Below are 15876 nucleotides of genomic sequence, written 5' to 3' on the forward strand. Positions count from 1 at the left end.
CCAGATTTTTGTTCCTGTTTATAGTAAAACTTCTCAAAATACTTGACTGTCTTCCCTGTAAGTGGGACTTCTCCTCCTATTCTCCCTTATTCACTCTCTTGTACTTATTCTTTTATGGTTACCAGCGACTAAACACTGATCAATTTTTAGTTCTCATTTTACGCAAGGCATTATTTAGCATACTTTATCACTTCTTCTTTGATACAATTTTCAGTTGGATTTTTAGAGACCACACCTACTAGAAAGTGTGGTAGAAAGTAATTATTTTCTACCACCTACTGCCTTCTCTGTTTTCCTCTTTCCCTACCCTTTCTTTTTAATTATCAAGCTATAACTGACATATATCCCTACCTTCTTAATGTTAAAGTGTCTCAAGGCTTAGTCCTTGGTCCCTTATCTTCTCTTATTTCCTTACTTGGTGATCCCATCCAATCTCATGGCTTCAAATACCATTTTTATGGCAGTGACTCCCAAATGAAGGTCCTGAGAAATGTTCATTTTTAGTTAAATATTGAAAATAATAACAGCCTTACTCCTAAATTTCAAATTTTGTCTATCCAGGAACTGTCCGTGTGGCATCTCCACTGGAATATCTAAAATGAGAACCCAGAACTGTTCACCGATTCCTATACTACATACAGTTTTCCCATTCAAATGCCCTAACTTTTCAGTTGCTAAAGTCAAAAATCAAAATGATTCTTTGTCTCGTACATTTCATTCATTCTGTCAGAAAATCCTGCTAGCACTATCTTCTCTCTTTATCAGAAATGACCATTTCTTACCACATCTATAGTTAACACTACGACTAAGGTACCATCATGTCACCTAGATCATGCACTGGCCTTGTAATTCATCTCTTTTTATGCCTGTACACATAAAGGTTGAGAAGTCAAATTGTTATTTTTCTACTACAAACACTTAATGGTTTCCATTTCATTAAGAGTAAAGGCCAAACTTTTTACAATTACATACATGACCTTAGCGGTTCTGCTTTATACCGCTCTGACTTTGTTTTCATGACTCTTCTTGCTTGTTTACTCCACTCTGGTGTCAGTTTTATTCTCAGCTTAGTGCCCACTTCATGGACTGCTCTTTCACTAGACAGCCTGTCTCATTTCCTCACCTCATTCAAGTCTGGTTTACCTGTTACCTTCCTAACGAAACTTTCCCTGATCACCCTATTTAAAATTGCAACTACATTTCCTCTCTGCCTGTAGTATTTTTTTTTACCTCTTTCTTTTCTCTATAGCATATACCCCCTTCTAAGATGCTAAAGAATTTAGTTATTAATTAAGATTATATTTGATTTCCCACCTTCTTCCACTAGAGTGTTAACTCCATGAGAACAGGATTTTTGTCTGTTGTGTTTAGTTCATAGAACAATGCCTGGCAAATAGTAGGGGCTTAAATGTTTGCCTGCTGAATGAATCTTTAATTCTTTCTCTGGGGATCAGTTTCTTAAATGTATAATCATGTAGTCAATAGATATACTCATTTCTATGACTTTCTGTATAGATTAATTACCTTCCAGATTGATTTTACCAGTTTTCATTCCTACCATCAGTGTATGAATAAGCAGGGAATCTCATTGTTTAAGCCCTTGCTCTGATTTTTGTGACTTTATGTTATATTCCTGAGTATTTCCTTCTTTCCTTTGCCTTTGGTGTTACTTCTGGTTATTCTTGACTATATGCAGGGCCATTGCTAAATTGAACATCAAGATGGCTGCATAGTAGGACATCAATAGCAGTTCTGTGTCAATAAATCAGACATGTTTTACCATTTGGCAAGTCGCCGTTAGTCATGTGATTTCTATATCTAAATTACCTCTTAATAGATGCTTTGTATTTTCCTCCTTATCTCCATATGTGCTTGCTTTTGACTACTGCATGATATAATTATATGACACAGAGTACTATTTGATTTTTATGGTTCAAGTCTTGTGTTCTTGTGTCTATATGTCTGTCTTTATATTATAAACTCCTTGAGGCCAGGAATCATGGCTGGCTGACTCATGCCATGTAGTGCTCTATGGGTACTATTGGATGATTACTTTTTTATGCTGGTGGTAATTGGTGATGATGCCTTTAATTATGTATTGCATCATTAGAATCAGGATAATACTTTAATTCTAGTTCTTCGGAAAATCAAAGTGATGGTTTAAGGTACTTCAGAGTTTTTTCTACTTTGAACTTTAATATGAAGTATTTGAGAGGGAAAGTTTAAGCATTACTATTTTCTCATTCTTTTCCAGCATTTGCTCTTGCAGAATTAATTGACAATTCATTGTCTGCTACTTCTTGTAACTCTGGGATTAGAAGAATACAGATTAAGTTGGTAAGACAATAATACTGTTAATCAATTTTAACTTTTCCTTTTATAAAAGTAGTACAACTTCATTGGAGAAAAATTAGAAAATAAAGATAAACTAAAATAGAAATAACTATTTGATATCTCTTCATCCATTGTTAAAATTTTCATATGCTCTTTTCTTTGTATATATGTATACATATATGTTGTAATAGTTTATATTTTGTTTTTTTGTGATGTTTTTCTTAACATTAAGTACATTGCCATATCATGCATATTCTGCCATATAGTATCACATTGCTGCAGGTTGGGTTATGGACTATTATATAAATTATAATGTAAAATAGAATATAAATGTACCTAGTATTATTGAATATTTAGGTTTTTTTCCATATTTTAAGCAATGCATTGTAAGCAATGCTGGCATGATGAGCATCCTTACAGGTTTTTGTACACATCTCTGATTAATTCTTCAAGCTAAATTATAAGAAATGAAATTTCTGGATTAAAGGACTTGAAGAATTCTTTGACCTTTAATTCATACAGCTGAAGTGCCTTTGAGAAAATTGTGTTAATTTACGCTTCCACAATTTAGAAATGTATGAGTGAGCCCACTGAATCACTTTTTCTATCTTTAACTTTTCATGTTTTTAATATTGATGTGACTTTTCCTGTCTTTTTCAACTTATTTTATTTTATAGCATTTTGATGAAACACAAGGAAAACCTGCTGTTGCAGTGATAGATAATGGAAGAGGAATGACCTCTAAACAGCTTAACAACTGGGCTGTGTATAGGTTGTCCAAATTTACAAGACAAGGTGACTTTGAAAGGTTAGAAAACCTTACTCACTTTTTTTATGGGCAGTTGGGTATTTTAATAAGGATAAAAACATTCTTTATACATAATACTTCGGAGGTTTTGATGTTATCAGCATATTTATTTAGATTTTTATGTTACAGAATTTTTATGAGCAATGCTTAGTTTAGAAATAGTCAAAACTACCTAATTATGTTGTGCCCTTCCATTGAATAGTTGTTTTTACATTTTCTGAGGTGTGTAGAAGTTTTGTTGACGTATTGAGTACTTTGAGGCTTTTCACTCTTACCAAGTTTGATGAAAGCTGTGTAGCCTCTAGAGAAGTAGAATGAATTTTAAATAGGCTTTAGAAATCACCTAATACCACTTTTAAAATGGGTAATACATATAGTTGGTTGAGCTTTCTGTTGCTCTTTTAGGAGTGTGTGTTACAAAATGTTCACAGATGTCAGGGAATAGAAGCTAGTCAGAAGTTTTCTATCAGAATGTGTTTGTAAAAATATCCTGAATGATAATGTCATAGAGGAAACAAAATATACTAGAAACTGTCAGGGATACAAAGATTCAGGCCCTTGGGATATTAACTCAATTCTAGTAAGTGATGATCCATAAATCTTTTGTTGTCTTAAGCAATGTTGTGTACTTTAGGAAACATACTTGGGAAGAGTCTGTTGGTATTCTTATGTAAGTAGTTAATATTTTTGTTCAAGTCCTGTTTTGCTCTTTGCTATCAAAGAAAGTCACCCAAATTTAAGTATTCATCTAAAAATGTTAAAAATTAATGTAATTAGTATATTTACCATCTCATTGCTGAAATTTTAGTACCCTTAGAATTTTCATTAAGTTCATAAAGACTTACAGTGTTGTGGTGAAAGGCAATATAGTGAAGAACAAGGGCTCTGGAATCTTTTAGCCTGGTTTGATTTCTGGCCTTACTGATTATGTGGCATTGATCAAGGTACTTCCCTTTGTCTCAGTTTACATATCTGTAAAATGGATAATACCTCATAAGGTTTTGTGAAGAACAAGTGAGTGCCTGGCATATGGTAAGCAGTCAGTAAATATAAGCTATAACTTTAGCTATTATTTCTTATTCTTGGCCTCAGGCTTCTACAACTATTCCTTTTCACTATTTTTGTGAGTACATCTTCAAGGATTTATAAAATAGCTGTAGAGAAGAATAAAACTATTAGGGAAGGGGGAAAGGGAACAGATGTTATATTGGACTAAAAGGTCAGAAAAATGTAAAGTCAAATAGAAGAGGAGAAAGTAGTAGAGCCTTCAGTGTATTAAAATTAAATCTCAACTGGATTAATGGGATATTGACTTTTTTCTAGATTTTAGCACAACACCAACTTTTAAACTTAATCCAAATGTTAGGGAAATTTTGTTTAATTTTGGTAGAAATCTACCTGTTGCTGTTTTTTTCTCCAGCTTTATAGGTATTATGTCAGTAAACAATCAGTTGTTGTTACAGTTATTATGTAATCATACTGCCCTTGAGTCCAGTAACAGTTCCTTGACTCATTCTAGTTTCTATTAGTATCAGATGTATTCCCTCACTCCCCTAGCATCTACTCCTGTAGGAGAAACTGTCAATTACTCTACTGCTTTAAATTTAGTTTCCACTGGGTACAATGATGGATATCATAGGATATAGACTATGGAAGTAAAGGAAGGATATCCTAAAAGTACAAAACAGCTGCCTTGGCCTGTAGCTTCTCTTGTAATAGAGTGGAAATCAGAAGTAAACACACACAAAAGGTATAATCATTTCAGTTATTGATAATTGCTGTTAAGACAATACTGAATAATATGTTAGAATCTGATGGCCATCTCCTTTAGGTAAAGATGATTAGAGAAGTCAGTGGCCTCTTTGAGGCTTGAAAGAAGAAAATATTTGGAGGCCACAGACATTCCACCCTAGAACCATGGCCCAGTTTGTCTCTAACCTTGCGGAGAAGCACCCCCTCCTACTCCCCATGCTGGTAAACACTGCTGTGACTTATTCAGACCCTTGATTGGCTATATTTTGGTACTATGCTAAGGCTGAGCTGACTCCTCCAACCTCTGCTGAGATCCGTACAGGTATTCAAACTTAAAAAAAATAGTCAGTAGTGCTCAAGCTGACAGCCTCAATAGCTCACAGTTAAAGAAGCTCTCTGAATAGTTAGGTGGCCACTGAGGTGTGGATATGGTTTTATGTTGGCAAAGTTACAGGCAAGTGTGGGATTATTGGCCATAATCTTTGAAGACCAGTCTTTAACATCTGTTTGTTGTGGGTTTACTATTTGAATGTTCTTGGACCATGAGTGATTAAAATTGCATTTGAATAAAAAAGAATGTCAGAATCAGTGTATTCTATATCAACCACTACATAGAAAGGTCACAATTTCTCTAGTTATTAGGTTGGATTGTCTTTTGCTTTAATAATATTAATAGAACTCTAAATGCATGTCTTTGCTTAACCTGAAAATGAAAAGCATATGTGTGAATATACCAACCTGGTTTTGTCTGTGTGTGTGTGTGTGTAAAATTTTAATTTGAAAGTTGGAAATATGATATTTTTCTAGAAAAGTCAGGGAAAACCCTGGAGAAAACTACAACTTAGTATAGTAGTTAAAGAATAAAATTTGGGTGATTTCTCTTTGCTAAAATCAGAGAAAGACCTTTTTGACAACACCTGTACCTGTAAATGTTAGGATAATTGGTGGTATTCTAAATCTATCTTTGTTTCCTGAGTGGTGGTGGCTTAGTTGGTTGGGCGTTGTCCCGCAAAGCAAAGGCCCAGCCACAGGTTTGATTCCCTGTCAGGGCGCATGCCTATATTGCAGGCCTGGTCCCTGGTTGGGGTGTGTGCAAGAGGCAACCAGTTGATGTTTCTCTCACACATCAATGATCTCTCCCTTTTTTTCTTCATCCCTTCCCCTATCCAAAAATAAATAGTAAGTAGCATTTAAAAAAAAATAAAATAGATGTGTGTCTTTGCAACTAACATCTTTTTAATGCCAAGACAGTGAATGAGAGCCATGACCTACATTTTTAATCTAATTTTTATTATTAGATTAACATCTATTATTAATTGATCTGGTGTTCTGATTTTTTGAACCTATCTTTGCTAAAATAAAATACCCCCTGGATATTTAAACAGGACTATAACTTAGTATCATCCATGGATCTAAAAGTATATTACATTTTGAAATAAATGAAAGTGTTGGTTATCAGAAGGAGGAGAAGAAAATACTCAAATGAAGACCGGGGGAAGAGTATTCCTAGTAGAGGGAATATCAGCAAATGTAGAGACCCTGAAATTGTGATCAGTTTGTTTTGTTTGAGAGGCAGAAAGGAGGCCAGTATAGTTAAAATATAATACATGAAAGGGAAAGTAGAGGGAGATGGTGTGAGATTTAAAAAATTTCAAGCCAACAAATAAATTGAAAGGACAGTACTAAATATATCCTTTAAGCAATTAACATTTTGCCACTTTTGTTATCTTCTATCTATACACACACAAACTCACTGACACACTCTTACACTTTCTCATCCTAAATCATTTGAAAGGAAGTATCTCCTTCACAGGGAAGTTCTCCTGTATAACCATAATACCATTATCACACCCAAGAAATTTATCACTAATTCAAAATATCTCAGGTAATGTTCATATTTAGATTTTTTCCCTTTGTTGTGTCTCTCTGGTTTCCTTTGTAATAATGCCTTGCATTTTTGTCTTTCATAAAATTGTCTTTTTTTCTCTTAGAATCATGGATCTGAGTATTTCCTGAGCTCTATTCTTTCTTCGATATTTTCTGAACATTTTTAAACATACAGAGAAGTTGGAATTTTACAGTGAATACCCACATACTCATATTTAGTTTAACCATTGACAGTTGCTTTACCACATATCTGTTAATCCCACTAACCTTCAGTCATCTTAATTTTCAATTAGTTCAAATAAATTACAAATACCAATAAATTTTCTTTTAATGTTTAAGCATTAATATCATTATCTAGCATTCAGCTTTATTTCTTTTGAAGTAAAATTCACATACAGTGAAATGCTCACATTTGTCTTAAGTGTATCTTCATTGAATTTATTTTTTATGGCTATATAGTTTATATACCTTAAAATTCACCATATTAAAACATATAATTTGTGCCCTGGCTGGCATAGCTCAGTGGATTGAGCATGGGCTGTGAACCAAAGCATCGCAGGTTCGATTCCCAGTCAGGGCACATGCCTGGGTTGCAGGCCATGGCCCCTAGCAACCGCACATTGATGTTTCTCTGTCTCTCTCTCTTTCTCCCTCCCTTCTCTCTCTAAAAATAAATAATAAAAATCCTTTAAAAAAATCTTTAAAAAAATTTAAAAAAACATGCAATTTGTGATTTTGTATATAGTCACAAACCATCATCACTAATTTCAGAACATTTTTATAACTCCAGAGGAAACCTTATACCCATTTGTAGTTATTTCTTATCCATCTCCCTCTCCCCAACTTCTGGAAGTCATTAATGTACTTTCAATAGTTATCTATTTTTTAAGTTGTTTTTCTGGGGATTTTTACTTTTATTTAATACTTTATAGTAATTTAGTTTAGATTAATGCCAACTTAATGTCAGTAATATTTAAAAACTTTTAATGCATAGCTTTATTCCTTTCCTACTCCTTTGAATTATTATTTTTTGTAAATTGCCTTTATACATTATAACCGTGTCGACACAGTTTTATACTTACTGCTTTATGCAGCTATCTTTTACATCAGAAGCATTATAAATATTAGATTTATGCTGTCCTTGTCTGTTTATCTACATATAGTTACCTCTGCTTTTTATTTCTTCTTTTTTCCAAGATACTTTCTACTGTCCTTTCATTTTTGCCCCAAACACTCTACATAATAGCTAATTTAGGATGTATCTAATAATAGAATCTCTCAGTTTTTATTTACCTGAGTGTCATAATCTCTTCTTCATGTTTGAAGGTTATTATGCTACTTACAGAATTCTTGGTTGACAGTGTTTTTCTGTCAGCACCTTGAGTATTTTAGCTCACTGCTTTCCTGGCTCCATGATTTCTGATGAAGAATCGGCTGTTAATTTTTTTTAACATTTTTTTATTGCTGTTCAAGTACAGTTGTCTCCGTTTCCCCCCCAGCTATCCCCACTTCCCTCCCTTGAGCCTACCCCCCTTTGGTTTTGTCCATGTGTCCTTTATAGATGTTCTTTGACAACCCTTTCCCGTCTTTCCCCCCATTATGCCTTCCCACCTCTCCTCTGGTTACTGTCAGTTTGTTCTTACTTTCAATGTCTCTGGTTATATTTTGCTTGCTTGCTTGTTTTGTTAATTAGGTTCCACTTATAGGTGAGATCATATGGTATTTGTTTTTTACTTCCTGGTTTATTTTACTTAGTATAATGCTCTCCAGAACTAATGCTCTTAGTATATGCTGTTGCAAGGAGTAGGAGCTCCTTCTTTCTTTCTGCTGCAAAGAATTCCATTGTGTAAAAGTACCACAGTTTTCTGAACCACTCATTTACTGATGAGCACCTAGGTTGCTTCTAGCACTTGGCTATTGTAAATTGTGCTGCTATGATTATTGGGGTGCATAGTTCCTTTGGATTGGTGTTTCAGGATTCTTTGAGTATGATCACAGCAGTGGAATTGCCAGGTCAAAAGGCAGTTCCATTTTTAAGGATATTTCATACTGTTATCCTCAGTGACTGCACCAGTCTGCATTCCCACCAACTGTGCACTAGGGTTCCCTTTTCTCCACATCCTAACACTTGTTTATTGATTTATTTATGTTAGCCATCGTAACTGGTGTGAAGTGGTATCTCATTGTGGTTTTAATTTGCATCTCTCTGATGGCTAGTGATGCTGAGCATCTTTTCTTATGTCTACAGGTGCTCTGTATGTCCTCCTTGGAGCAGTATCTTGTTCAGGTCCTTTGCCCATTTTTTAATTAAGTTGTCTGTCTTCCTGGAGTGGAGTTGTGTGAGCTCTTTATATATTTTGGAGATCAAACCCTTGTCTGAGGTATCATTGGCAAATATGTTTTCCCATATGGTTGGTTCCCTTTTCATTTTGCTAATGTTTTCTTTAGCTATGCAGAAGCTTTTTATTTTGATGAGATTCCATTTGTTTATTCTTTTCTTTATGTCCATTGCTCTAGGGGACATATTGGTGAAAATAATTACTGCGTGGAGTATCTGAGATTTTCTTGTGTATGTTTTCTACAACTTTTATGGTGTCATGACTTATGTTTAGTCTTTTATCCACCTTGAATTTATTTTTGTGTGTGGTATAAGTTGGTGGTTGATTTTCATTTCTTTGCATGTAGCTGTCTAGATCTCCCAACACCATTTGTTGAAGAGGCTATTTTTGTTCCATTTTATGCTTCTTCCCACTTTGTTGAATATTAATTGGCCATAGATACTTGGGTTTATTTCTGGGCTCTCTAATTGGTTTCATTGATCTATATGTCTGTTCTTATGCCAGTACCAGGCTGTTTTGATTACAGTAGCCTTGTAATACAGTTTGATATCAGGTATTGTGATCTCTCCTACTTTGTTCTTCTTTCTCAAAATTGCTGCAGCTATTTGGGGGTTTTTATGGTTCCATTTAAATTTTTGAAATGTTTGCTCTATATCTGTGAAATATGGTACTTTAATAGGGATTGCGTTGAATCTATAAATTGCCTTGGGTAGTATAGACATTTTCATGATGTTAATTCTTCCAGTCCGTGAACATGGTACATGCTTCCATTTGTTTGTGTCTTCCTTAATTTCTTTCTTCAGTGTTGTGTAGTTTTCTGAGTACAGGTCTTTTACCTCCTTCGTTAGGTTTATTCCTAGGTATTTTATTATTCTTGTTGCTATAACAAATGGGATTTCTGATTTCTGTTTCTGATATTTCATTGTTGGTAGACAAAAATGCCTTCAATTTTTGAATATTGACTTTGTATTTCGCTGTTTTGCCAAATTCACTTATTAGGTCAGGTAGTTTTTTTGTAGAGTCTGTTGGATTTTCTATGTACACTATCATGTCATCCGCAAACATGACAGTTTTTCTTCCTCTTTTCCAGCTTGGATGCCTTTTATTTCTTGTCTGATTGCTGTGGCTAGGACTTCAGTACTATGTTGAATAGAAGTGGGGAAAGCGGACATCCTTGTCTTGTTTCTGATCTTAGTGAGAAAGGTTTTAGTTTTTGCCATTGAGTACGATGTTGGCTGTAGGTCTATTGGTGCTGTACCTTACTTATCAAATGTTTTTTCTGTATCTGTTGATATGATGATGTGATTTTTGTCTTTCCTTTTGTTTATGTAATATATTACAATTACTGATTTACGAATATTGAACCATCCTTGCATCCCTGGGATGAACCCCACTTGATCATGGTGTATGATCTTTTTGGTGTATTGCTGGATGCCATTTGCCGGTATTTGTTGAGGATTTTAGTGTCTGTTCATGAGCAATGTTGGCCTGAAGTTTTCTTTTTGTTGTGTTTTTATCTGGTTTTTGGATTAGGATGGTGCTGGCTTCTTAAAAAGAATTCGGAGTCTTCCGTCCTCTTGGAATTTTTGGAATAGCCTGTAAAGGATAGGGGTTAGATCTTCCTTAAATGTTTTGTAAAATTCTGTTGTGAAACTGTCTGGTCCCGTGCTTTTGTGTGCTTGGGAGCTTTTTTATTACTGCTTTGATTTTGTCAGCTGTTATTGGTTCAGGTTTTCTGCTTCTTCATTCAGCTTTGGGAGATTTATTTGTCTAGAAATGTGTCCATTTTACGTAGGTTTTCAAATTTTTTGGCATATAGTTCTTTGTAGTAATTTCTTACAGTTTTTTGCTGTGGTATAAGTTGTAATCTCTCCTCTTTCATTTCTGATTGTGTTTGTTTGGGTCCTCTCTTTTTTTCTTCACAAGTCTGCTTAACGGCTTGTCGATTTGTTTATCTTTTCAAAGAACCAGCTCCTGGATTTATTGATCTTTAGAATTGTTACTGTAGGCTTTATAGTGTTCAATTCCACTCTTGGTTATTTCCTTCCTTATGCTTGCTCTGGGCTGTCTTTGTTGTTGTCCCTCTAGTTCTTGTAGATGTAGGGTTAGGTTGTTTATTTGAAATATTTCTATCTTTTTAAGGTAGGTGTGTATCACTATGAACTTCCCTCTCAGGACTGCCTTGGCTGTGTCCCCTAAGTTTTGGAGTGTTGTGAGTTAATCTTCATTTGTTTCCAGGAAATTTTTTATTTCTTCCTTGATCTCATTCTTAACCCATTCATTGTTTAATAGCATGCTATTCAATCTCCATGAAGTTGAGTGTTTTTGAGTTTGTTCCTTGAGGTTGGTTTCTAGTTTCAGTCCCTGGTGGTCAGGGAAAATGCTTGATATGATTTCAATTTTCTTGAATCTGTTGAGGCTTGTTTTGTGTCCTATCATGTAGTCTGTCTTTGAAAATTTTCCATGTTCACTGGAAAAGAATGTGTATTTTGCTTCTTTGGGATGAAAGGTTTTATATGTATCAGTTAAGTCCACTTGATCTAGGACATTGTTCAATACCACAATATCTTTGTTAATATTTTGTTTGGAAGATCTATCCATTTTGGACAGTGGGATATTAAAATCCCCTACTATAATTGTGTTCCTGTCAATATCTTTCTTGAAGTCCTCCAAGATTTTCCTTATATATTTGGGTGCTCCTATGTTGGGTGCATATATGTTTATAATATTTATGTTTTCTTGATGGATTCTTTCTTCCCTTGAGTATTATGAAGTGTCCTTCTGGATCTCTTTTTATGGCCCTTGTTTTGAAGTCAATTTTGTCTGATACAAATATTGCTACCCTGGCTTTTTTTTCCCCTGTCCATTTGCTTGGAATATTTGTTTCCAGTCCTTCACTTTCAGTCTGTGTAGGTCTTTTGTTCTGAGGTGGGTCTCTTGTGGGCAGCATATGTGTGGGTGATGATTCCTTATTCATTTAGCTACTCTGTCTTTTGATTGGAACATTTAATCCATTTACATTTAAGGTTATTATTGATAGGTCCTTACTCATTGCCATTTTACTTCCTTTGTACCTGTGTTCCTCTCTCTCTCTCTCTCTCTCTCTCTCTCTCTTTTTCTTCCTTTCCTTAAAGCAGACCCCTTAGCATCTCTTGCAGTGCTGGTTTGGTGGAGGTGTATTCTTTGAGGCTTCTTTTGTCTGGGAAGCTCCTTATTTGGCCTTCCATTTTAACTGAGAGCCTTGCTGGATAGAGTAGTCTTGGTTGCAGGCCTTTGTTTTTTATTACTTGGAATATTTCTTGCCATTCCTTCTGGCTTGTAACATTTCCATTGAGAAGTCAGCTGCTAGTCTTATTGGGGCTCTCTTGTATGTTACTTGCTGCCTTTAAGATTCTCTCTTTGTCTTGGAATTTTGCCATTTTTCTCCTTGATTGGGACCCTGTGTGCTTCCTGGATTTGTGTGACTTTTTCTCTCATCAAATTAGGGAAGTTTTCCACCACTACTTTTTCAAACAGGTTTTCTATCCCTTGCTCCTCTTCTCCTTCTGGTATCCCTATTATACCAATATTATTACATTTTACATTGTCCTGCAGTTCCCTTAACTCCTCTTCGTTCTCTCTGAGTCTTTTTTCTTTTCTTGCTCTTTCAGGGTGTTTTTTTCTACCTTGTGCTTCAGCTCACTGATCCAATCCTCTACTTCATCAAGCCTGGTTTTGATTCCTTCTACTCTGTTCTTCAATTCAGAAACTGTATTCTTCATTTCCTCTTGGCCCTTGTTGATAGTTTCTGTTTCCTTTTTCATGTTGATATAATTTGCAGTGAGTTCATCGTAGCTTCCCTGCAATTTTTGGTAATTCTCAGTGAGTTAATTGAGCTTCCTGATAACCATTGCTTCGAACTCAGTATCTGATAGTTGACTTGCCTTTATTTCATTGAGTCTTGATTGTTGTTGGCTGGTTTTTGTGTGGGATTGATGCGCAGGCTGGCTCACTGTAAGGCTCAACGCTGATATTGGCATGTGAGCTGCCATGCAGGTGCAGTCTTGATGTGGCTTCTTCTGCAAATCCTTACTCATTAGGCTCCTCTTTAGCTAGCCTTTAGTTAGTTATTCAGGGTGATTGTTTTCCCAGTTTAGTTGTATTTAATTTTGGTGCTAGAAGGAGTGAGTGCTAGATCCACCTGCTCACTGGTGTCTTGCAAACTCTCCATGCATTTTCTAAAACTACTGATATCACTATATCATCATGCTTGAAATGAGTTTATTGTAGACAACCTGTAGTTGGTTCATTTTTTAAATTCACTTTGCCAATTTTATTTAGTCTTTTTATACTATTACATTTATTATAATTATTGATATATTAGGACATAAGTATGTGACGTGTCAGTTTTTCTTTATCTTTCATTTCTCTCATTTCAGACCACCTTGTGGTTTACTTGAACATGTTTCAGTATACCATTTCCCTTACAGTGTTTTTGAGTGTGCCTTTGTTTTGTTTTAAAAGATTGCTCAAGGGAATACTGTAGTCATACATAGCTTATTGGACATTATACCACTTAAAGTTTACTGCAGAAATTTTAGCCAAATTATTTAAAATAACTCTCTCCCATTTATAGTTTTGTATTTTTAAGTGTTACCTCTATATACATTGAGAACCACATTAGCCAGCCTTAATTCCATGTCAGCGGGCTAACATAATTTTTAAAAACTGAAAAGGAGAACAGTAGTATATTTTATTTGCCCATGTATTTGTTTCATTGTTTTTTCTTCAACCTTGTCTGATGTTAATAAAGCTATTGCAGCTCTCTTTTCATTAGTATAATGATATTAGTATAAATGGTATTTTTCCAGTCTTCTGACCTATTGTCTGTTTATATTTAAAGAGAGTTTACTTTAGGTAACATATAGTTGAGTATTAAAATTTGACAATCTCTATTAATTGGGATATTTAGACCAATTACATTTAATGTGATTATTGGTATTTTTGGATATGAACATACCATCTTTTGTTATTTGTTTTTATTTTTTCTGACATTTTTATTCCTGTTCCCTTTTTTCTGTCTAATTTCTCATTGAGTATTTTGGGTATGTATGTGATTCCATTTTATTTCCCTTGTTGTCTTATTAACTGTTACTTTGTTTTATTGTCTTACTGGTAACTTTGGGATTCACTGTATACATCTTTAATTTGTAGTCTATAGCAAGTGGTAATACCACATTGTTTATACATACAGTTAAAATACATTGTAATAGTGCCATCATTTTATTGTACACCATGTTGATTTTGTGCTTTTGTTTTTATACACTTTGCATTTGATATATACTGTCAGTACTAAGTATATTCTATTTATTTTGCTTTTAATTAACACATCTCATCTATTTTTTTTAAGTGAGAACATTTAAATTGTCTCTTAGATTTCAGTTATACAATACAGTGTTATTGACTATACTCATCACATTATATACATTAGATCCTCAGACCTTATTGATCTTTCAGCTAAAATTGTGTACTCTTTTACCAACCTCTTCCTATTTCCTGCACTCCCCAGCCCCAGCCAGCCAACCACTTTTCTATCTGTCTTTTTAATAGTCCTTGAAAAAAAGTGGTAAAAAATATATAACATACAATTTGCCTTTGTGACCACATTAAGGTGTATGATTCAGTGCCATTAATTTTATTCACAATGTTTTATATATGTTACCATTATATATTACCATAATTTTTCATCCTTGACAAACTGAATCTCTGTAACCATTAAATAATAACTCTACTCTCAGTTGCTGGTAACCACTATTCTACTTTCTGTCTCAATGAATTTGCCTATTCTAGGTTTCTCACTTAAGAAGAATCATACATTTGTCATTTTGCATCTGGTTTGTTTCACTTAGCATAATGTTTTCAAGATTTATCTGTACTGTAGAATGTATTAGAACTTTATTCTTTTTTATGGCTGTACTACAGCTCTACATTTTGTTTTCCATTTGTAGGTTAATGGACACTTGGCTTGTTTCTGACTTTTTTCTATTATAGATTAATGCTGCTATGAACATGCACATATAAGTCTCTGTTTGAGTCCCCAAGTCAATTTATATGTACCCACATATTTAGTATTTCTGGTGGTCTTTATTCCTTTGTGTAAATCTGTCTAGTATCATTTTCATTCTTGTAGGTCTTTTAACAGTTTTTATATCTCAAGTTCTTGATGAATTTTTCAACTTCTGTATGTGTGATAAAATCTGTATCTCTCCTTCCCATTTGCCTTTAGAGATATTTTTGCTGAGTATGGAATTTTAGATTGAGTTTGTTAAAAATTTCAGTATATTAAAAATGTCACTCCATCTTCTACTCGCTTCCTTAGTTTATGATGAACAAGTTGTTGTTCTTTGTTTCTCAGTATGTGTTGTGTGTGCCTTCTCTGACTGTTTAAAATGTTCATTTTATTGTTGGTGTGTGTATGTTGTGCAATGTCAGGGCGTGTTTTTGTGTTAGGGGCACTGTACATATGCATGTATGGTGTATGGGATGGTATGTTTTTATATTTTGTGGGGGTATTTGTATATGCATGCTTTTTTGTGTGGAGGCATTTTATGTATGTTTTGTGGGGACAAGGTTTGTGTCTTATGTTGTGTAGAGATGGGTTTGCATATGATAATGCCTTTATATGTTCTGAGGGAGCCATAGTTTTTTTGTGCTTTGCTTTGTAGGTGTGGTTTAACAGTTTCTTACCTGGTCATTGTTGTATTAATGTTATTTTGA

The 15876-nt window shown here is 34.4% G+C and overlaps 1 protein-coding gene and 1 pseudogene across 1 annotated transcript in view; both read left to right on the forward strand.

The window, feature by feature from the left end:
* Positions 1-15876, forward strand: part of SMCHD1 (structural maintenance of chromosomes flexible hinge domain containing 1) — a 143130-nt gene that overhangs the window by 8636 nt on the left and 118618 nt on the right. Inside the window, exons 4-5 of the mRNA XM_028524982.2 lie at positions 2255-2337; positions 3012-3142. Coding sequence (XP_028380783.1) covers positions 2255-2337; positions 3012-3142 — 214 coding nt within the window. The remainder of the gene's footprint in view (positions 1-2254; positions 2338-3011; positions 3143-15876) is intronic.
* On the forward strand, positions 3149-5938 carry LOC118496707 (annotated as a pseudogene).

This window comes from Phyllostomus discolor, chromosome 9, assembly GCF_004126475.2.
Source record: "Phyllostomus discolor isolate MPI-MPIP mPhyDis1 chromosome 9, mPhyDis1.pri.v3, whole genome shotgun sequence".
In the NCBI taxonomy this organism is placed as follows: Eukaryota; Metazoa; Chordata; class Mammalia; order Chiroptera; family Phyllostomidae; genus Phyllostomus; species Phyllostomus discolor.